Genomic DNA, 23156 nt, shown 5'->3' on the forward strand with positions numbered 1-23156 from the left:
ACTGTACTGTACTGGGTATACACAGAAATGGTACGTACAGTACTTTAGTTTACGATAAATTTATGAGACGGTGCACAGTTTTATTTCGTTATTTTTATAAACCTTCCCAGTGTTTAGTTCGCTTGCATGCTGCTTGCTGCAGTGTTATTTTTAACCAGGAGTAAGTCGGGCAACCCCGCGTCTCCAGCTCCTACGCGCATGCGGTGTAGGGGTGTTAAATCAGTCCAGGAGCTCTGAATGTGTCAGGCAGGCAACAGCAGCGCAATACTTGGAAGGCGGTCGGTAGACTTCATTTCATTCACTTTACTTTATTTATCTATCTGTATTGTTTTTACAGCTTTTTATATCCATCTTTATAAGCCCATAAACCATGACTGAACAGTCAGTGCTGCTCTTGAGGAAACAGCTGGCAGGTAAACATTCGCTTTTAAAAAAAATAAAAAGGTCAAAACTAGTCATGGTTGATTTGTTTACAAAGCATTATTTAGGTTCTTAAAAAATACTTCCTTCCATGTATAATGTTTTCTGAAGAAAGTATCCTTCTCGGTTATATTGCGGTGTGTATTTTGTTATTGGGCAATGTGTTTCACGTTTAATTACAGTTTTGAACAGAACAGTGTGACATAGCATGTTTAATTTCATTTGTCATTTGTTTTAATTGCGGCGCGTATAGCTGCGACACGTTGTTTGTTAGTTATTTGTATGCAATGCCCTTTTAATACACATTTTAAAATGAACAACAGCAACTCTTTACTTGCACGATAACTTGTTCTTGTTTTAATACTGTCACGCAGTCACAAACGAAGTCTTAGTGGTTCAAACCAAAGAATGGTGTTTTTCTGGTCGTCTCAATTATGAGATCATCATCAAGGGGCATTCAAGGGAACCGTTATTAACTTTTGTGTTTAATTTCTCATTACTGACCTGTTCGTGTTGTGCCGGAGATCGTTTCTGACATTATAATATTAAAGCATGTATATTATTATTCTTTTTATAAATAACCCAGAACACTTTGTCTGAGGCTAGCCATTAAATAGCCACCCAAATGTGACAGCTTTAGAAAAAAGGAATAATGAGCTGCTTTCGCAAAATATAGTGTTAATTCTGAGTCAATGGCTGATGACTTTGTTTTAATACCACGACTTGTGGTGTGTTAAAAAAATTTAAAAAATCCTCTTGCTCTGTTGAACTTGGTACTTACCCGGCATGCACCGTTTATTGTTCTCTTGTATCTGGGGGAAACTGTGAAGGTAACGTACCTGTAACCTCGCACCTTATATGAAATAGCCACTGTTTAATACTTTCCGATTCATAGCCTATTTTAACACAGGCAGTGTATTTATCGGCTGCCCTGCCTAACTTCATGTTTCACTTGATGGTAATATAACAGTAGGTACTGGGTACTGTACATCTCTCTATTGTTTGAAAAATGGTTTTGCTAATTATTAGATTCCTTTTTTTCCCCCTCTGTTATAATACAGTAGTAAAGGCAAAGGTAGGTGTTCTTGAAATGTTACATGTATAGTACATACACACAATGGGTACTGGGTGCTGGGTTAGTGGGGAGCAGTTCTGTTCTGATAACAAGGGCTGCTGATGCTGAGGCCCCTCTCGTCCACAGCAGTGCTGGAAATGTGAAGTATGATATCTGTGTTTTTTTTTTTGTGATTAAGGTAATTGTAGTTGAAGTGGGAGTGTTTCCTCCATTTGTACTTGATTATGCATAACATCACAAGTGATGGAGAAGGGGTACCAGTACAGTATTGGGAAGGTGTATGTCCTGTGCATGCAAAAGAGCTGTGTAGCTTATGCCTCATGTGGGGAGATGGTGTCTGAAAGTGATTGAAATTGCCATTTTGATGGCCTTGAATCTATTTTTTTTTGTTCATATTGTGTTGACCTAGACAAATAATGTTTGATCATTTAAAATTGCTTTAAAGGGTCAACTACCCCCCCTTGGTCCACTTGAGCTGTATTTAACCAGTTTCAGTATAAACTAGTCATGTATTCTGGTATCTACAGCCATTACCTTGCCTAGACAGTATACTTATGCTATGCCTCAGGAGCATGGCAGAGGGCATGACCTATTTCCATGGAAATTAATAGAAACCAAGTTTGTGCCTAACCTAGAATGTAATGTATTTATAATGGTGCATCGTTCTCATTTCTCATCAAGCTGCACAAGAGATGAACTAGGCCCTCAGCAGATTTAACGGACTGTGGCAGCGATTATGTATTTCAGTGTTGGTTGGCTTTGTCGCATAGTAGCAATCCTATCTTCTCTCATTGCAGAACTCAACAAGAACCCAGTGGAAGGGTTTTCCGCTGGGCTGATAGATGACAATGACATCTACAAATGGGAGGTCGTCATTATTGGACCACAAGACACACTGTTGTAAGTGCACAGGTTTTAAGCTACAGCTGTGTGTTGGTTTGTATTGCCAAGCATGGTAAAGCTATGTTGGCTGCTTAATAAGCTGTGTCTAGTTTAGTTGCTTAAGTGGCATCATGTGCATCATTGTGATCCCTATTTTTTTATATTGCTGGGATTGCGTATTGGCAAAGTTATAACCGGTTGCTTGCTTGGTAGCATTGTGAAACTCGCAAACATGTTAAAACCAGCGTAGCGCTGGTGAAGTGGGGATCCGGTGCATTCATGCAGAATTTAATTTAGAAAATATAGCAGGAAAGGGTTTATAGGAAAAGAAAATAATTGAAGAAATATTGCCAAAAAGGTAGTATTTGACAGTGACAACTTTACTGGGTGAAATCAACTGTGTTAATATAGACACTAAAAGCACCATGCACAACAGTGAAAGTGCTTCAGGTTTTTAAGCAATTTCTGAGTATGACTCGGCTTCCCTTATTTTGTTTGTATTTTATTTTAGTGAAGGCGGGTTTTTCAAGGCTTACCTGACCTTTCCCTATGACTACCCTTTGCGGCCCCCTAAGATGAAGTTCATTACTGAACTCTGGCATCCGAATGGTAAGAATCTGCATCTGCTGCATTGAACCTCCTGGGAGACGTTCAGCAGAATCATTACATCTTTAGATAATAACATTCAACACTTCTATGAGAGAACTAATCTACTAGAATATCTACGTTTCACATTGACACACATATAACTATTCTTAACTTCTTAGTCTTGTAACAGAGTAAGGGAATTATATGTCCAACGCATATGAAAAAACCATAATGGAATTGGCAGAGATTGTGAATCTGGCCAAGGTTTGCAGATTAGTTCACAGATGTTTTCAAAACCTTCTGACTACTGGCCTGCTTGTAATTTCCCTTGTGTTTTCCCAAGTTGCTAAAAATGGTGACGTCTGCATCTCAATCCTACACGAGCCCGGTGAGGACAAGTTTGGGTATGAGAAGCCAGAAGAGCGCTGGCTGCCCATCCACACTGTGGAGACCATCATGATCAGTGTGATCTCCATGCTGGCCGACCCCAACAGCGACTCGCCCGCCAACGTCGACGCAGGCGTGAGTGGAGCAGCATTGATTTTAATAATGAACTAACACACACACACACACACACAACGGATGAGTGTTCTTGCATTTCTACAGCTATGCGTTGCCTAGAATTTTAGGATTGAGACCATTTAAAAAAATAAATAAATAAGTGTATGTGTGTATGTGTGTATATATATATATATATATATATATATATATATATATATATAATATATATACACAGACATGCTCAAATTTGTTGGTACCCCTCCATAAAAAACGAAGAATGCACAATTTTCTCTGAAGTAACTTGAAACTGACAAAAGTAATTGGCATCCACCATTGTTTATTCCATATTTAATAGAAATCAGACTTTGCTTTTGATTTTTTATTCAACATAATATTGTAAATAAGAAAACAAATGAAAATGGCATGGACAAAAATGATGGGACTGCTAACCTAATATTTTGTTGCACAACCTTTAGAGGCAATCACTGCAATCAAACGTTTTCTGTAGCTCTCAATGAGACTTCTGCACCTGTTAACAGGTAGTTTGGCCCACTCTTCCTGAGCAAACAGCTCCAGCTGTCTCAGGTTTGATGGGTGCCTTCTCCAGACTGCAAGTTTCAGCTCTTTCCATAGATGTTCGATAGGATTCAGATCAGGACTCATAGAAGGCCACTTCAGAATAGTCCAATGTTTTGTTCTTATCCATTCTTGGGTGCTTTTAGCTGTGTGTTTTGGGTCATTATCCTGTTGGAGGACCCATGACCTGCGACTGAGACAGAGCTTTCTGACACTGGGCAGTACGTTTCGCTCCAGAATGCCTTGATAGTCTTGAGATTTCATTGTGCCCTGCACAGATTCAAGGCACCCTGTGCCAGGCGCAGCAAAGCAGCCCCAAAACATAACCGAGCCTCCTCCATGTTTCACTGTAGTTATGGTGTTCTTTTCTTTGAAAGCTTCATTTTTTCGTCTGTGAACATAGAGCTGATGTGACTTGCCAAAAAGCTCCAGTTTTGACTCATCTGTCCAAAGGATATTCTCCCAGAAGGATTGTGGCTTGTCAATATGCATTTTAGCAAATTCCAGTCTGGCTTTATGTTTTTCTTTCAAAAGTGGAGTCCTCCTGGGTCTTCTTCCATGGAGCCCACTTTCGCTCAAAAAGCGATGGATGGTGCGATCAGAAACTGACGTACCTTCACCTTGGAGTTCAGCTTGTATCTCTTTGGCAGTTATCCTTGGTTCTTTTTCTACCATTCGCATTATCCTTCTGTTCAATCTGGGGTCGATTTTCCTCTTGCGGCCGCCGCCCAGGGAAGTTGGCTACAGTTCCATGGACCTTAAACTTCTTAATAATATTTGCAACTGTTGTCACAGGAACATCAAGCTGCTTGGAGATGGTCTTGTAGCCTTTACCTTTACCATGCTTGTCTATTATTTTCTTTCTGATCTCCTCGGACAACTCTCTCCTTTGCTTTCTCTGGTCCATGTTCAGTGTGGTGCACACAATGATACCAAACAGCACAGTGACTACTTTTCTCCATTTAAATAGGCTGAATGACTGATTACAAGATTGGAGACATGTGTGATACTAATTAAAGAAACTAATTAGTTTGAAATATCACTATAATCCAATTATTTATTATCTTTTCTAAGGGGTACCAAGAAATGTGTCCAGGCCATTTTAGAATATCTTTGTAGAATAAGCAATAATTCATCTCTTTTCACAGCTTCTTTGCTTTATTCTATGACATACCAAAGGCATGCAAGTATACATGATAAAATAGCTTTTAATTTCATAACTTTTCAGGAGGAATGAAGCATTATTTCAATGAGCTGTAAGGGTACCAACAAATTTGAGCACGTCTGTATACACAGTACTGTGCAAAAGTTTTAGGCAGGTGTGAAAAAATGCTGTAAAGTAAGAATGCTTTCAAAAATTTACATGTTAATAGTTTATATTTATCAATTAACAAAATGCAAAGTGAGTGAACAGAAGAAAAATCTACATCAAATCAATATTTGGTGTGACCACCCTTTGCCTTCAAAACAGCATCAATTCTTCTAGGTACACTTGCACACAGTTTTTGAAGGAACTTGGCAGGTAGGTTGGCCCAAACATCTTGGAGAACTAACCACAGTTCTTCGGTGGATTTAGGCAGCCTCAGTTGCTTCTCTCTCTTCATGTAATCCCAGACAGACTCGATGATGTTGAGATCAGGGCTCTGTGGGGGCCATACCATCACTTCCAGGACTCCTTGTTCTTCTTTACGCTGAAGATAGTTCTTAATGACTTTTGCTGTATGTTTGGGGTCGTTGTCATGCTGCAGAATAAGTTTGGGGCCAATCAGATGCCTCCCTAATGGTATTGCATGATGGATAAGTATCTGCCTGTACTTCTCAGCATTGAGGAGACCATTAATTCTGACCAAATCCCCAACTCCATTTGCAGAAATGCAGCCCCAGACTTGCAAGGAATCTCCACCATGCTTCACTGTTGCCTGCAGACACTCATTCGTGTACCGCTCTCCAGCCCTTTGGCGAACAAACTGCCTTCTGCTACAGCCAAATATTTCAAATTTTGACTCATCAGTCCAGAGCACCTGCTGCCATTTTTCTGCACCCCAGTTCCTGTGTTTTCGTACATAGTCGAGCCGCTTGGCCTTGTTTCCACGTCGGAGGTATGGCTTTTTGGCCGCAAGTCTTCCATGAAGGCCACTTCTGACCAGACTTCTCCGGACGGTAGATGGGTGTACCAGGGTCCCACTGTTTTCTGCCAATTCTGAGCTGATGGCACTGCTGGACATCTTCCGATTGCAAAGGGAAGTAAGCATGATGTGTCTTTCATCTGCTGCAGTAAGTTTCCTTGTCCGACCACTGCGTCTACGGTCCTCAACGTTGCCCGTTTCTTTGTGCTTCTTCAAAAGAGCTTGGACAGCACATCTGGAAACCCCTGTCTGCCTTGAAATTTCTGCCTGGGAGAGACCTTGCTGATGCAGTATAACTACCTTGTGTCTTGTTGCTGTGCTCAGTCTTGCCATGGTGTATGACTTTTGACAGTAAACTGTCTTCAGCAACCTCACCTTGTTAGCTGAGTTTGGCTGTTCCTCACCCAGTTTTATTCCTCCTACACAGCTGTTTCTGTTTCAGTGAATGATTGTGTTTCAACCTACATATTGAATTGATGATCATTAGCACCTGTTTGGTATAATTGTTTAATCATACACCTGACTATATGCCTACAAAATCCCTGACTTTGTGCAAGTGTACCTAGAAGAATTGATGCTGTTTTGAAGGCAAAGGGTGGTCACACCAAATATGGATTTGATTTAGATTTTTCTTCTGTTCACTCACTTTGCATTTAGTTAATTGTTAAATATAATCTATTAACATGTCTATTTTTGAAAGCATTCTTACTTTACAGCATTTTTTCACACCTGCCTAAAACTTTTGCACAGTACTGTATATAATATATATATATAGTGTGTGTGTGTGTATGTATGTATGTGTATATATATATATATATATATATATATATATATATATATATATATATATATATATATATAATGTATATATATATAGATAGATTGTATATTTTATATATATATATATATATATATATATATATATATATATATATATATATATATATATATATATATATATATATAATCAAAGAAACTACAATATGTGATATTGCAAAAATCTACCGGAAGCCATAATAGTAGTCCAGTATTTCATATTAGATTTCAAATTGACAGTTTTTTTGTTAGGTATATGGGGAAAACTACAAAGCGGTATGTAATTCAGTAGTCTAGTTCGTAGTCTTCTTTTGAGGCGATCTGATTCAAACATTCAAAATCCTAAAAGGTATAGACAATGTCGACCCAGGGGACTTTTTTTGACCTGAAAAAAGAAACAAGGACCAGGGGTCACAAATGGAGATTAGATAAAGGGGCATTCAGAACAGAAAATAGGAGGCACTTTTTTACACCGAGAATTGTGAGGGTCTGGAACCAACTCCCCAGTAATGTTGCTGAAGCTGACACCCTGGGATCCTTCAAGAAGCGGCTTGATGAGATTCTGGGATCAATAAGCTACTATTTGGGCAGCAGTGTGAAGTAGTGGTTAGGGCTCTGGACTCTTGACCGGAGGGTCGTGGGTTCAATTCCAGGTGGGTACACTGCTGCTGTACCCTTGAGCAAGGTACTTTACCTAGATTGCTCCAGTAAAAACCCAACTGTATAAATGGGTAATTGTATGTAAACATAATGTGTAAAAAAAATAAAAAAAATAATGTGATATCTTGTAACAATTGTAAGTCGCCCTGGATAAGGGCGTCTGCTAAGAAATAAATAATAAAATAATAACAACCAAACGAGCGAGATGGGATGAATGTCCTCCTCGTTTGTAAACCTTCTTATGTTCTTATGTTAACGTAACATTATTCAGCAGGTTTCCATTTAATTGGGATGGTTTGCCAGGAAAGTTTTTTCTTTTGTCCTTGACAGTGTTCTGCTGTGACACATTTAAAACAAAAAGCTTGAAGGTCTGTAAGCTTTTAAAACAAACGCATAACCGTGGATTAATTCTTCTTTATTTCATTAAATACCTCTGAAGTAAACACTTTGCGTATTTCTGTAGAGATCAATTCTCTGCGCTTTTTGTGTTTTTATTGTGAAGGTGCTGTCACTTCAGAGAGACGCATCCCATATTGAAATTCACTTTGCTATTGCAGAAGGAGTGGCGGGAGGACCCGAATGGTGAATTCAAGAGGAAGGTGGCGAGGTGTGTACGGAAAAGTCAGGAAATGGCCTTCGACTAGTCTTCAGCGCTCGCCTCTAGAATCTAGGGGGTAAGTGAATGTCATAAAATTAGCACGAGTGAAAGATTTTTAAGAACAGTTAACCAGAGTCAGTCTGTTTACAATATTACATAATTGCTTCCTTTCTAAATGGATTAATCCAAGCATGTGAATGATGAATCAATCCCATATCTTAAGTCCCAAAAGATATATGGAATTGCAGTAGTCTTAACAGTATAAAACATTCATTCAAATTAAGTTGCAACAAAGGGGGCAATTTCGGTAAGTACTCTTGCAGGGCTACTTTGATTAATCCATTAAAGTCTGAATTAATCGATCTTAACCCCAAGAGAATCTGGAGCCAATAGGATACCCTTAAATCATTAGAAACATTTTTTTTTTCCTGTTCCAGGTTTATAAGAAGGACTGAATGAAATACTTTTGGTCTTCCACTAAGGCTGGGTTATGTATTTTACACCCTGTTTTTGCTGATCATCAGGAACTTGCTGTAGCCATCTGAAAGGCTTGTGCTCTGAAGATACATAATACAAAAATAAATACAAATTTGAAAAAGTTAAATAACTTTAGTTTACTACCTGGAATTGTACATTTATTTATTTTGAATATTCTAACCAATGTAAGATATGTCACTACTGTAAATGACTTGCTTTTATAAATGCTGCAGATGGCTTCTACTTCACGCCAGGTTTCTTATGCAATTTTGAGGTTTCTTTTTGTGTTTTCTTTCCAGTGAGACAGATAGATCGTAAGGGACACCTGTATTTTTCACCCTAGTACATGCTGTGTAAACCCTAGCAGTACCAAAGTCCTGATCCAGTTCTAGTTCTACTGCCAGTTAAAAAACACATGCAATTGCTTGTGCCTTTCACCCCTGTTGACAGTGATATGGCAGGTGTTTCTGTATTTTTAAAATGTGGAAGTAAATGTTTTTGAAGAATGTATTCAGTCCAATCTGTAATGTCATAGAAAGGTATTCTTAAAATCATTGCTAACAACATGTATATTGTATACCACTCTGGTATTATATTATAGTCAGGCTTATTATAGTTAAGGCTTTTGGTGTTTTATGCTGACTTCTCTACTCCTTTTTAAAAATGCAATTGATCCCTGTTAAGCCATTCCTGTATCTCCATCACAACTGAGTAGTGTGTTAATCGTAAAATTGATTTAATTTACAGGTTGTTTTCTGTGAAAAGTCTTTTTCATTTCAAAGCAGAAGCGACTCCTCTGTATTAATGTAAATGGTTACTTACGCATAAGGATTGTAATAGTGTGCCCAGCATAAAGTACTTTCTTTGCATTATAGCTATAATAAAGATTAGTCGCTTAACGTTGCGATCTCATTTGTACATTCTGCTTGTAAATGAAAAATTAAGGCTGAGATGATTTTTTTTTTTTTTTTAAAAAGCCCCATTTAGTTTCACAGAAAAAAAAACTGTAAATTAAGTCAGTTTTACTATTAACACGTCTCTCAGTTGTGACTGAGTTGCACGAGTGGCTTAACAGGTATCAATTTAATTCTTAAAGGAGAGTATAAAAAGTCAGGGTAAAAAAACACAAAATCAGAAGCCCTAATTATAGTGTAGTATATCACATACTCCTCTATTGACTTTGGCTGACAGAATAGTCCCATTTGATTTAAATAAAATAAAAAAATGGCTTTTTTTTTACCTTTAGTTAATTCAAGGCTTGGGTACGAAAAGGTTTTTTTTGTCATGGACCAGGGGTGACTGTGACAAAGTACCAAATGTCATCAAGCAATAGGCCTGTAAACCTACGCACCCTTTATTTTGTCAGTTTGTTAGGTGGTTTTTTTATGCAAATAATTTAATGTTAGGTCAATTTATTGTGTTAAATTGTTACCCCAGTTCCTTTTACTTGTTTTAAGTTTTGTTTTGTTTTGTTTCTCTCTGTAAATTGTATTTAATCTGAGCCCAATAAAAATGAGAAACACTTAAATAATGCTGTCTGGACTGAATTCAGTTCAATTAATTTGTTTTATTCATGTATATAGGCACAGACTTAAACCTGTGTTAAATGTATCTCCTTTTCTAAATCAGAAATCCACTGTGCTTTTCCACACTTGCTGTTTGATTTTGATGTACTGCCTATTTAAACTCATTGAATCAGCGGTGTCCCGGATACTTATTGCAGCACTTCCTCCCTGTTGACAGTGATATTCATTGGAGGTTAGTTTTGTGTTCATGCATGGCCCTGCATCCCTCCACGCAGTTTGAGTGTATTGCAGATTTCAATTAAGCACCCCACTATTCATTTTTATGAATTGTGTTTGCAAACAATTGCATTTAGAGGTGCCATTTCCCCTTTTGCACTAGATCATTTTTGATTCATTTATTCACAAACATGCCAGACAATAAACCCTTTGTATCACACTGTAGCCTCCTCATTCATTCCTGTTTTTTTTTTTTTCCACGATATTGAAAGTCAGTGTCTTCATATTTTATATTCTCACCCATTGCAGTGTGACCTGGAGTCCCAGGCTTCTGTGCCATGTTATAAAGTCCTTGTTCTGTACAGGATGGGGGAGGTGGGGGTGGTTGCCCCCCATGAACTGCTGTACATTTTTGTAGAAAGTGTATGTATTCTGTTTAAAATCCCTGTCGCTGGTCTTACTTGGGTAGTCTTATGTTGTGTTTTAACATGCATAGCCCACAACTCTATTTCCTTGTTTTAAAAGGACAGGAACTGTTTAAATGAAATGTATTTTATTGAAATTCCATTGTGTTAAGTACAGTAAGCAAATAAGTAATTTTATACAAGGCTTTAAAAGCAGGATTGTATTTTAACAAATTTGAAGAAACCATTCAGAAGCAGCGAAATGTGGCTTGTAATGTAGCAGGAAACAGTAATGAGAGTATTTAAAATGAAATCTAAATAATCACACTGGAATCCAAGGACACTAATGAAGAGATGATTTGTTTTACTGCTGTAAAACACTAAATACATAAGATTACAAACTGTTCTTTATTAAGCACCAGCTTAACATTGTACTGTATATAGTATCAAAAATGCCCGTCATTGTCTGACCTCATTTTTTACCCCCAGAATGAAGGCATGGCAGTTTCATTACATCCACACACTGTTCAAAAACCACCATGCCAAAACAAATGCACAAAAACAGTTACATCCAGCTGCAAAGCGTAGTTTGTTCTCTCTCTAGTTAATCATTCTGTATTATTGGCCTGGAGCAGACAGGCTCTTGTTCATGAACTGCCTCTTCACAAAGCAGATCCACCACTGCAAAGAAAAGACAAAAGATAAGGATGGGAAGGCGTGCTGTTTGGATCTCGGCTTGGATACATCCAAACTTTAGTTCAATCTTCTCTGCTATGCTTCTACAGTTGCCAGTTGTGTTTTAACAATAAATCGCAATACCACATTGAGTACTTGCCCTATAGCATATTAAAAGAACTTGTATCAGTCTTTGGTTTACTAGGGAATTTTTGTACGATATAACTGAAAAGTAAACTCCACCTCACAGGATGTTATCTAACTTTATCTAAATTGCTTATTACATACATCGCATTACCTTGTATAATAAAGATGTATGCTATTATTAAATGCACAGTGTCTCACCTTGCTGGGTTTATCAGTCTGAGGATCAAACACTTTCTCACACAGCCTCAAGCCCGTCTCCTGTCTTATCTGCTGCAAATAGGTCCTCATGGTTTCTGCAGGTACAGAGTGATTTAAAGACAGTATTGCTTTGTGTTTAATGTCCTGTTTTTTATATTTTTCTTGTGAATATCAGTATTTAAAAAAAAAAAAAAAATTATATACAGTACTGTGCAAAAGTTTTAGGCAGGTGTGAAAAAATGCTGTAAAGTAAGAATGCTTTCAAAAATAGACATGTTAATAGTTTATATTTATCAATTAACAAAATGCAAAGTGAGTGAACACAAGAAAAATCTACATCAAATCAATATTTGGTGTGACCACCCTTTGCCTTCAAAACAGCATCAATTCTTCTAGGTACACTTGCACACAGTTTTTGAAGGAACTCGGCAGGTAGGTTGGCCCAAACATCTTGGAGAACTAACCACAGTTCTTCGGTGGATTTAGGCAGCCTCAGTTGCTTCTCTCTCTTCATGTAATCTCAGACAGACTCGGTGATGTTGAGATCAGGGCTCTGTGGGGGCCATACCATCACTTCCAGGACTCCTTGTTCTTCTTTATGCTGAAGATAGTTGTTAATGACTCGCTGTATGTTTGGGGTCGTTGTCATGCTGCAGAATAAGTTTGGGGCCAATCAGATGCCTCCCTGATGGTATTGCATGATGGATAAGTATCTGCCTGTACTTCTCAGCATTGAGGAGACCATTAATTCTGACCAAATCCCCAACTCCATTTGCAGAAATGCAGCCCCAAACTTGCAAGGAACCTCCACCATGCTTCACTGTTGCCTGCAGACACTCATTCGTGTACCGCTCTCCAGCCCTTCGGTGAACAAACTGCCTTCTGCTACAGCCAAATATTTCAAATTTTGACTCATCAGTCCAGAGCACCTGCTGCCATTTTTCTGCACCCCACTGTGTTTTCGTGCATAGTTGAGTCGCTTGGCCTTGTTTCCACGTCAGAGGTATGGCTTTTTGGCCGCAAGTCTTCCATGAAGGCCACTTCTGACCAGACTTCTCCGGACAGTAGATGGGTGTACCAGGGTCCCACTGTTTTCTGCCAATACTGAGCTGATGGCACTGCTGGACATCTTCCGATTGCGAAGGGAAGTAAGCATGATGTGTCTTTCATCTGCTGCAGTAAGTTTCCTTGGCCGACCACTGCGTCTACGTTCCTCAATGTTGCCCGTTTCTTTGTGCTTCTTCAAAAGAGCTTGGACAGCACATCTGGAAACCCCTGTCTGCCTTGAAATTTCTGCCTGGGAGAGACCTTGCTGATGCAGTATAACTACCTTGTGTCTTGTTGCTGTGCTCAGTCTTGCCATGGTGTATGAATTTTGACAGTAAACTGTCTTCAGCAGCCTCACCTTGTTAGCTGAGTTTGGCTGTTCCTCACCCAGTTTTATTCCTCCTACACAGCTGTTTCTGTTTCAGTTAATGATTGTGTTTCAACCTACATATTGAATTGATGATCATTAGCATCTGTTTGGTATAATCGTTTAATCATACACCTGACTATATGCCTACAAAATCCCTGACTTTGTGCAAGTGTACCTAGAATTGATGCTGTTTTGAAGGCAAAGGATGGTCACACCAAATATGGATTTGATTTTTCTTGTGTTCACTCACTTTGCATTTAGTTAATTGATAAATATAATCTATTAACATGTCTATTTTTGAAAGCATTCTTACTTTACAGCATTTTTTCACACCTGCCTAAAACTTTTGCACAGTACTGTATATATATATATATATATATATATATATATATATATATATATATATATATATAATAATCTGTGCAACTTAGTTACTTCCCTATTTTACAGGTAAACATCAGCTGAGATTTTGTACATCCATGTCTAATTAATCATTATCTAAAAGATTTATGGCTAAAGAATCAGGATTTTAACCCTTTTCACTGCATCACTTTTTGTATGATTATGTGTCTCGGTTATTTCTAGATAGCATACAACATTGTTTGTTTATGGGTTCTGTTAACACATAAATAAATATATATACTGTACAAATAACAATGTCTGAATAAAACTGTATAAGAAAATGCTGGAGTTGAAAGGGGAAGTGCTGTTTGGTTTGTATCATTTCATCCTGCCTTCATAACCACACCCAGCACAGTGCACAATCTGGAGACAGAACTGAGGGACCCCACGGCTGTCTTTTCAATTTGTCTGAAACAGCTGTAGATCTCAGTGTCATTACATGATGACCCTCCATGACTTTACCAATTGTTCTGGGTGAAATACACTATAGAGACACAGCTAAATTTGATTTCCATAAGCTTGGTAAATCAAAAGGCCCTTTTTCAATGACCCAAATGGTGGTGTTACTGAGACCCGTCACAGATCAGATCAATTGAATAGATCTGCAAAGTGTAACAAGAACGACGTCCACAAGTGGAACTGGAAAAAGGGGAGCCACAACCGCACCACACTATAAAACAGTTGCATTATGAGGGAGTGTTTACATTAGCTGTGGTGCATGTACACTGGAAGAAAGACCTGGACCCCTCTCACCTTCCTCCTGCTTGTTGGTGGGCTTGGCGTACATGCCGTTCAGAGGGAACCCGGGCTCCCCAGGCATTGGGAAGTTGGTAATCCCCAGAGTGTACATCTCCTTCTCTCCCTGGCTTCGGGAGTTGCACTGAAAACAATACCACAAGCATTTCTAGTCCAGTATTCAGTGCGGTTCTGTGCTTCATCCTTTCCTACAGATTTGTATACCTATTGAACTTTTCAACTTGCTGCAGCTACTAACTGCTATTATGTACTAGGCTGTGGGGGATTACTGATCTTTGAGACAGAATCATAGATGTTGTTTTAAACAGAGTTCAACGGGACAGACTATAACTTTTATTCAGTTGTTAACCTTCTTCTATTGTCTTTATTAAATATTATAAAGTGGCGTTACATTTGCTACAGTATACGTAGTGTTTGATAATACTGTACTTTTATGATATTCTCACTACTTCCTTATTAGTGTAACTTTTTATGGCCATTGTTTTTGCAAGACTGGATATTTATACCCACATGTCCCTGGTCACTAATCATCAATTCGCAAACTCCCTGCAAACTGTGAAAATCTGCGTTCGGAAAGTCATATTGCAATATGTAGGCCTTTCTATAGTCTTTCTTACCTTCTGAAGTTTCTTTAGACATTCGGAAATATATAGAGTTACATAAATCAAAGTCCTGTCTGCTTCATTCTGCAATGAGAACAACCATTTCAGTCAGAGTGGTAAAGGTGAGGCTTGTCAGTAATTTAATTTAAGATTTAAGATATGTTGAGAAGAAGCAACAGCAGCACAATAAAACTGTTAGGCTGTAGAAAGGACAAACCACAACAGGCTCAGGCATGCTGCTCCTACACACAGGCAGGAGCCCTGCAGCCAAACACCAGGGCTTGGTGTTAGCTGTTTGCTGAACTGCACAGCCCACAACATGCATTTTTACTACCGAAACTTAATATTTATGAATATACAGTTTGATGTCCATGAAGCTATTCAGTCTAGGGCACTTTTGTGCATGTGAAACTATTAATTTTATTAACACTAATGAGACGCTACTATATGGTCACGATATTGATAAAGGGTGAAAAAAGCTTAGGGTACAGGGCCCGTCATTTAGTATTTTCTTACCTTGATTTCATAATTTTTGAAGAAGACATTGGCTTTAAAATAGTAGATGGCTTCATCGAGGATGTCTGTATCTTTGGCTAAAGAAAAAGGAGGCAATGCACACAATGAGGTCAGAAACACACAAGAGTCAAAAGTAAACCAATAGTTTTTTTTTTTACATTTGCGTGAGTCATTTTGAACCTGAAAATAATTGCAAGCAAAAGTGATAGCCTAGATGGGGCAATGGCTAATTAATTACCTTCAGTGTTTGAGCCTTTTTCACCTCTGGAGGCCTGGGTTCAGTTTAATTCAGAGATGGAAATAAGACTCATATTTCAGAGCAGTTTCACCCATTCCAGGTTTTACTACAAGCTTGATTAGCCACAGAGTACAGGAACAAGCGCGAGTGTTCTATTAAACTCATAGTAAAATTGGATCATACTACTCTGCAATGGGAGTCTTATTTCCATCCCTGAAATTCTCAATGTATCCTTTAGCCTACAAAATGCACAGCTTACATCAATTGCTATCTAAATTTTGTTTTATTTAGGATTAGTAAAAACAGTACAAGGTCTGGGAAAACTAAACTTACTTTCTCTGGGAGCTGGCCCTTTGAATTGTGTTCTGAGGGGCAGCAGAGCCATGTTACCAATGAATCTGGTATTAGAGTCCATTAGGGTGGAGTGATAAGCCTGTCAAAAAGGGAACAGTTACTTGACCAGAGGACCTCACACTGTCTACGTCTAATACGATGCGATTTTAAAGAAAACAAACGTAAAGTGGAACTGGAACTGAAAGTGGCACACTGGTGAGACAGTTATATTATTACACATTTGTATTTATGTGTTTAAGTTTCTAGCATCAGAGCTTAAAAATAAATAAAACAGCAGGTCACCAATATACAATTAAATTAGTGACATCTGTGGTTCACTAGAAATTCACCTCCGGTAGTACGTAAGTATGTGCTGCATCAACAAATATACTAGCCCAGAGAAAACAAGGCGCACCGCTACTAATAAAATACTACTGCACTATGCATAGTACAACTTTTAAACGTCTTATAATAACACGCATACACAAGAAAATAAAAAGCCACTTCTTTTTCTGTCTGTACGGCAAGTCCAACTCGTGTTGTAGTACACTGTACGGAGCATATTGCTACGCGTGTTGCAATGTATACCGTTTATTGCAACACTCTTACCGAAGATACTATAATTGTATACATTTAATTAAATGAGAAAAAAGCAAAGTGTATTTAATTAAATCATGGCCGTGGTACTTCCTGTATTCATACCTGCTCGTCCATTTACAGAATTATGAATTTCAATTAAAAAAAAAACAATATCCGTACACGCAAACGCAACACAGAAAACGAGCGCTTATATTAAACAAAACTCACCGGCATGTTGAGTCTATTTTATTCAAGTAAAATCTAAAAGGAAAGAAATTGTGTCAGCCTGCCCCTGAACAAGCACAATACTTCCGCTGTCCCACCCTGAACTGCGGCTTCAGGAAGTGAAGAAACACTTCCACCTTAATACTTGTGATGAAGCAAGTAAGCCGCAAGGTGGCGCCAACATTTAGGTTAAAATCGCGTAGCTATACCTAGCCAAGAACCTCATCAAACAAGACCAATCTAAAATTACAATAGCACTAACAAAATCGGTATTTCCTTAACGATTAACATGACAGGACGAAATCAACACCTTCTATGGCTACTGTATATTTTTATCAACTTTCTACCGGAATGGTCTTCATCCTTTAGCAGATTGCATAGGTTGTCTGCTATTGCAGCTAGTGTTTTCCATGTTTCTTAAGTGTTTTTAATGCATACTGAAATGGGACTTTCAGAAAGCCTTACAAATACGTTGTTTTCAATTGTTCATGCTAATCCATGTATGCTATGGACCCTTCTGTTTAATTTGCTTGCCTGTATTTAATAAATAAAATTATTTTTTTTTAATGAAAATATCAGTTTCCCCCCTCCCCCTCCTCTCACCAACACGCATTTGCAAGCATCTAACTCAAGGTACTGTATTTCAAAACAAGGCTTGCAAACAATACCCACTTTTAAAAAAAAAAACACACAATACATCAGAGATCACAATGTTTCTTTATACAACACATTCACATACATTGACAAATATACAAAAATAAACCTTCTTGACTGTGGTTGAGTAATATTTGAGTTTTAAACTGCAGTGATGTTAATTATTTCAGTAATAAATAACCCTTTGATTAATGAAGTAAAGGAGCATGCTGTCTTTAGATTATATCGAATCCAAAATCAGGCTCATATTATTCAGTACAATAACTTTTCGGCTGGTACTCAGCTCGGCTCTGCAATCTATCTTTCGTTGCTTTCTCGCGGGCCAACAATGGCTGGTAACGTTTTCCCTGAATAAACAAACTGTACAGCCCTCATTGACCAAGGTTACTAAATGAAAATATTTAGACAGCATTTATTTTTAGGCTGCACTCCTTAACATTTGCAGACCAATTTCTGTTAACCTTTTTTACTTTTGCAACATCCATATTGTTCAAGATCCAAAAGAAGATTATGTCACATCGCTCACAACCAATTATTCTATTAGAAGAAACAAGTATGACCAGACAGTGGAGAGGATCTTTATGAAGATTTTGATGCTTCTTTTATAAATAATATACTGTCAAGACCTAGGAGGAGGTCGCTGATTTTCATTCAGCATTTCTTCTGCTTCATTCGCACACTTTGTCTTGGAAAAATGCATCATAGTTTGCATCATTGGGCTCCTCTTCCACCACCTGCAATACAAGGAAAGCAATTCAGTTACAGGCTAGCAGCCAGACACGCACATGATTAACAAGCAGCAGAAGCACTTTGTGCCAACCCTGCTTTTAGCTTTTCGGTCTGTTTGACCGGACAGATTCCACTTTGCAGAAATGTTACAGCTCTTTTTCATCATGGCATTTTTTTGACTTCCTAACTTGAGTTCATGAACGCAGATACAGAAAGTCATTACTATGCCATGTTAATAGAATTTCCCTGGAAGGACTATGTAGACAAACACTGGACTTTGAAAAATTTCCTCCCAGGCTCTCACCTTGGGCTCTTTGAACTCCAGATCCTCGCCGTACTGGATGGCAAAGTCAATGTGCTGCAGGACTATGTTAATACCCTCTTCGTCTGTGCGGTCAAACATCAAGAAACGAACCATGCTGTAGTCATCAATCTAGAGAGACACAGAGAGAAGTGAGGACAGGACTAAGCTACAAATACATTACACACACATATATTACATATATAGTTCTGTATTGTTTGCTAGACTTACCAAACCACAGATGGCTTTGGTTAGTTTCTTAAACTTTTCGCTTCTCAGTGTAGTGCTATTATCTTCAAGTAAAGAGTACATATCCGGGTCTAAATATCTGAAGACAAAAAAAAAAAATCTTACCGTAAATTGTTTTAAATATTTTTTGTTAGAATTTTGCAAATACAATGATCCTTGCATCACTTATTTTTTAATTGCAATGTCTGTTCACAGGAAACCTTGTTAACCTACTTTTCAATCTCCCTCTTGGCTTTCTTGCTGAGCAAGTCCATCTTGGTCATGATGTTGACCTGCGGGATTTCCAGGGACACCATTGCACTCAACGCTGCCATGATACCTGAGATGAACTGGAGAGCAGACCCGGGGCTAATTACAATTACAGCAGCACTGTTTGCTGAATTGCAATTACAATACTGCTTTCTTCAGTTAGAATGATGCTGCAGTAATTACAATTCCACTAAAAAGTAACACAAACAACTGCACATATTAATATACTGAGCATCAAAAGAAACGTATCACTTCTATCTGGATAAAATTCACTAGATGTGATCGAAAAATGACAAACTCTGTTTTAGAGCAGGTGCAGTGACTTTTTATAGTGCTGATTAACAATTGACATCACGAAGGTGCTGCAAAATGATCTGTCGATCTTGGGCAGGTGTTGTGACTCTTGGTCTCCCAGTTCGTGGCCTGTCATTGACAGAGTGTGTCTGGTTATACCGTCTCGCCAGGTTTGAAATTGCTGGCTGTGAGCACCCAAGACTATGCTTAGTCTAGCCTCCAACATGCCGATCGCACGAAGGCGCTGCTCTCTTGACATATGTGGCATATTGTTTTTTTTCTATGATTGTCTTTTATTGCTTTTATTCAATTTAGCAATTCAACAGCTGAAATCACTCCATATCCAGTGTCCAAACAACTATCTCACTAATTAGGTGATTAAGTGCATATGCTTCAGTCATAGTCACTGAAGCGTGTCATGGTCAAGGATGAATGATCGAATGATTAAAAAGAAACAAAAACATTTAGTCAATGTCTATCATTTATATACCTTATTTTTTTTCGAAAATAAGTGTTATAATAGTGATACATTTCTTTTGATGCTCGGTACATGTTTACTCTATTTATTTTAAATAACAAAGCAATAAATCAGTTACAGACACAGAAAACATACTATGTAATTTTTTTTTTTTCAAACTGGGGTCACTAAAAGTGGTTGAAAATACAATAATGATCAAATGACAAAAATGTGTAATTAAATTGTAATCAATCAATGATACAGTATAATCACAATTATGCAGGTGTAACAAGGTTCAGCTACAGTCAAATTGTAATTGCAATTAATTATGAATCGCACAACTACAATTGTAAATCGACCCCAGGTCTGCTTGAGAGACCGGAGGACGAGGAGCGCTCCACACGCATCCCTGCAACATTCAGACAACAAACAACAGACAGCAACAGCCTACAGGGGGCACTTTTACAATGAACTTGTGATTTTAAACTAAAGCAGCAGGCACCTTAAAGGACTCCACCATGAACTGAGAATCAACGAGAAACACTCCACAGACTCTGAACTCCCATTGCTGGAGCTGCTCCACAATCTGCTTCATCACTGGCAGGTGAGTGTAGAGCTCGATCTGACCTGCAACACAACAAGGAACCCCTCTGATCAGAACCCACCCCCCAGAGTACATTCCAAACCCCTCTGATCAGAACCCACCCCCCAGAGTACATTCCAAACCCCTCTGATCAGAACCCACCCCCCAGAGTACATTCCAAACCCCTCTGATCAGAACCCACCCCCCAGAGTACATTCCAAACCCCTCTGATCAGAACCCACCCCCCAGAGTACATTCCAAACCCCTCTGATCAGAACCCACCCCCCAGAGTACATTCCAAACCCCTCTGATCAGAACCCACCCCCCAAAGTACATTCCAAACCCCTCTGATCAGAACCCACCCCCCAGAGTACATTCCAAACCCCTCTGATCAGAACACACACTCCAACTTACCCTGGATAGAAAATGTAATAAAAGTTACCTGGACAGTCAAACAGTACGTAGTCATCCTCAACATGTCCCAGGCATTCCTCCAGCCAGCTGAAGTTGTTAGCTAAATACTCCATGCAGAAAACAAGCCCTCCGTTCGGGCCGAACCTTAGAGAGTCATCCTCCATCACATCATCCACCTGAATCAGCTCTCTGATATCTGGGGCAAGACACAGCACAGACATAACTACAGGAAGCACTGACACCTTGTTGTTTCAGATAATCACTTGTGACTGTGATTGTGTCAATAGAAATTAGATACACCAGGGATGGAAATAAGACTCCTACTGCATAGCAGTTTCACCCATTCAAGGTTTAATACATGCTTGAATAGCCAGTGTATAGGTATCAAGCTCAAGTGTGTCTTATTAAACTCATTAACACCAGGAATGGATCGCACTGCTATGCAGTGGGAGTCTTACTTCCATCACAGGCACAACTTATGCTGTACTATACATATTTCACCATTAAATATTGATAATAAATACCAACACTCAGTGTTTTGCCTCATTTGGTTTTATTAGTTTCTAAACACCTTGGTATGTTCAAAGCTTTTTCCACAAGTCTGGGAGATCTATCTTGCCATCCATCTCTGCAGGTGTGTTTCAAGTGTTTGATACTGGAACATGGGCATGGCTCCAAAGCCACAGCACAATGTTACCTACCTGCCATGACAGGATAGGAGAAATACTCTGCTGCTGGATCCAGGTTCACCACCTGTACTGACCGGTTGATGGCCTCACAATGCTGGACAATGGTGGCACAGTATGTGCTCTAGTAAGAGTTGGAACAAAAACAAACATAAATAAGCTGTCAAATAATGCATCAGTGTTGGAATCAGATGTAATAAATGTGTTCTGTCATTAATATAAATACATGACTACAGAATGTGAAATTTGGCTTATTCTATATTAAATGTAACGTGTACCGATATGTATACATTTTAAACGTATTTATTCATTGTCACTCAAATTCTCACCTCTAATGTTTAGGTGTAGGAAAAAAAACAGGTCTGCTCCACCCGGCTGCACATAGGAGTACCTGCACTTTGTTGAGAATTTCACCCCTGAATAAAGTCATTCCGGAATAAGATTTATAAAACGGAACATTATTTTTAGAATACAATATAAATAAAATAATATAGCACATTTATGCAGTGAGATGTCCCATATAAATTCCGCCGATGGCCAATCTGTACGCGTTATGATTCACTGCGTACACATGGGTTTGTTTAGAACAGCACTGGTCTGATATTCCGAGGGGAAAAAAAAAAGGATCGAGTTTGGACTAGTTTAAACTGAGCTCAGTGAAAAACAAGCTGAACGAAAGAACACAGAAAATGCTTTTATATATACTTATCTTTGAGTTTGAGTTTTTTTTTTAAATTATACTATATTCCCTGCTGATGATTACATGGCAACCACATATCAAAACAGTTCAATATTTTACCTTTCCACTGCCAGCAGGGCCCATCACGAGTTGTGCAAATCTCGGCATGTCTATATTTAATTTGCGCCGTACGAGAGAGATTTTAATAAATATTTTGTCCTGCTTCTATCCACATAATAACGTTACACTCGTTCGCTTTCTGACACTTCACCCGCCATGCTTGTCCCAGAGAACTTCCGCCAGTTTGACGCTACGGGTCATCATTTGAGTCAAACGTTGACGGCGTTTTTGAAATACCTTCTGTAGCTATTACTCAGACAGACACCAATCAGATGGCTCCGTTGACGTAGGTATCACGAATCATTCCAGGTTTTAATTTCTGTAGTGTATGAAATTGAGTTTAAGTTGAATTAAAAAAAAAAAATCCAACACTACGGCAGCCATGGAGACTACCACAGAAAGAGCACAGAAAGCAAATATGTCTAGATTTATTAGGTATTCGAGAACAAAAGCAAAGGTTAAAAAAAAAAAAAAAAAACACTTTTTAAGGTATTTTTTTGAAGTATTGGTGTATAATCGCGATTAAATAGAATTTGAAATGTTTACAGTACCTCCTCATACGCTAAACTTAAAAACAAATGATCGCTTAAATATGCACCATATATTGTTGTTTTGCCCATTTTGGATACCGTGTTTATTGGAAACAAATTATAAACATATGTGAGACTTATACTATATATACAAACTATTTCACAGGGTCAAATACATTATTATTTTATATATATTTTATTTTAATATAATTTGTATTTCAATGTATTACTCAATTCAAGGCAGTATTCTGAGAATAC

General features: G+C 38.3%; 3 protein-coding genes across 4 annotated transcripts; 1 reads left to right on the forward strand and 2 right to left on the reverse strand.

Annotated features, from left to right (window-relative positions):
- Window positions 1-207: 207 nt before the first annotated feature.
- LOC117427763 (ubiquitin-conjugating enzyme E2 G1-like) lies at window positions 208-10250 on the forward strand. 2 transcript variants are annotated; one of them, XM_034046026.3, is made up of 6 exons: window positions 208-413; window positions 2293-2395; window positions 2889-2986; window positions 3309-3487; window positions 8202-8318; window positions 9019-10250. In XM_034046026.3, the coding sequence occupies exons 1-5, from the start codon at window positions 371-373 to the stop codon at window positions 8286-8288; spliced, it is 510 nt and encodes a 169-aa protein (XP_033901917.1). In that variant the 5' UTR covers window positions 208-370; the 3' UTR covers window positions 8289-8318; window positions 9019-10250. The 2 variants fall into 2 exon arrangements, with proteins under 2 accessions (XP_033901917.1, XP_033901916.1); XM_034046025.3 differs by having other exon boundaries at window positions 210-413; window positions 8680-10250.
- Window positions 10251-10997: 747 nt separating this feature from the next.
- On the reverse strand, window positions 10998-17101 carry LOC117973289 (actin-related protein 2/3 complex subunit 3). The gene is made up of 7 exons (XM_034925085.2): window positions 16957-17101; window positions 16150-16249; window positions 15579-15655; window positions 15078-15146; window positions 14458-14584; window positions 11886-11980; window positions 10998-11546 (listed from the first exon to the last, which is right to left on the reverse strand). The coding sequence occupies exons 1-7, from the start codon at window positions 16960-16962 to the stop codon at window positions 11484-11486; spliced, it is 537 nt and encodes a 178-aa protein (XP_034780976.2). The 5' UTR covers window positions 16963-17101; the 3' UTR covers window positions 10998-11483.
- A 550-nt stretch (window positions 17102-17651) lies between these two features.
- On the reverse strand, window positions 17652-22585 carry LOC117427943 (GPN-loop GTPase 3). Its single transcript, XM_034046349.3, has 8 exons — window positions 22369-22585; window positions 21585-21693; window positions 20912-21079; window positions 20389-20513; window positions 19100-19215; window positions 18869-18965; window positions 18641-18769; window positions 17652-18341 (listed from the first exon to the last, which is right to left on the reverse strand). Exons 1-8 carry the CDS (start codon window positions 22414-22416, stop codon window positions 18276-18278), a joined length of 858 nt encoding a protein of 285 aa, XP_033902240.1. The 5' UTR covers window positions 22417-22585; the 3' UTR covers window positions 17652-18275.
- Between the last annotated feature and the right edge of the window lie 571 nt (window positions 22586-23156).

This window comes from Acipenser ruthenus, chromosome 21, assembly GCF_902713425.1.
Source record: "Acipenser ruthenus chromosome 21, fAciRut3.2 maternal haplotype, whole genome shotgun sequence".
In the NCBI taxonomy this organism is placed as follows: Eukaryota; Metazoa; Chordata; class Actinopteri; order Acipenseriformes; family Acipenseridae; genus Acipenser; species Acipenser ruthenus.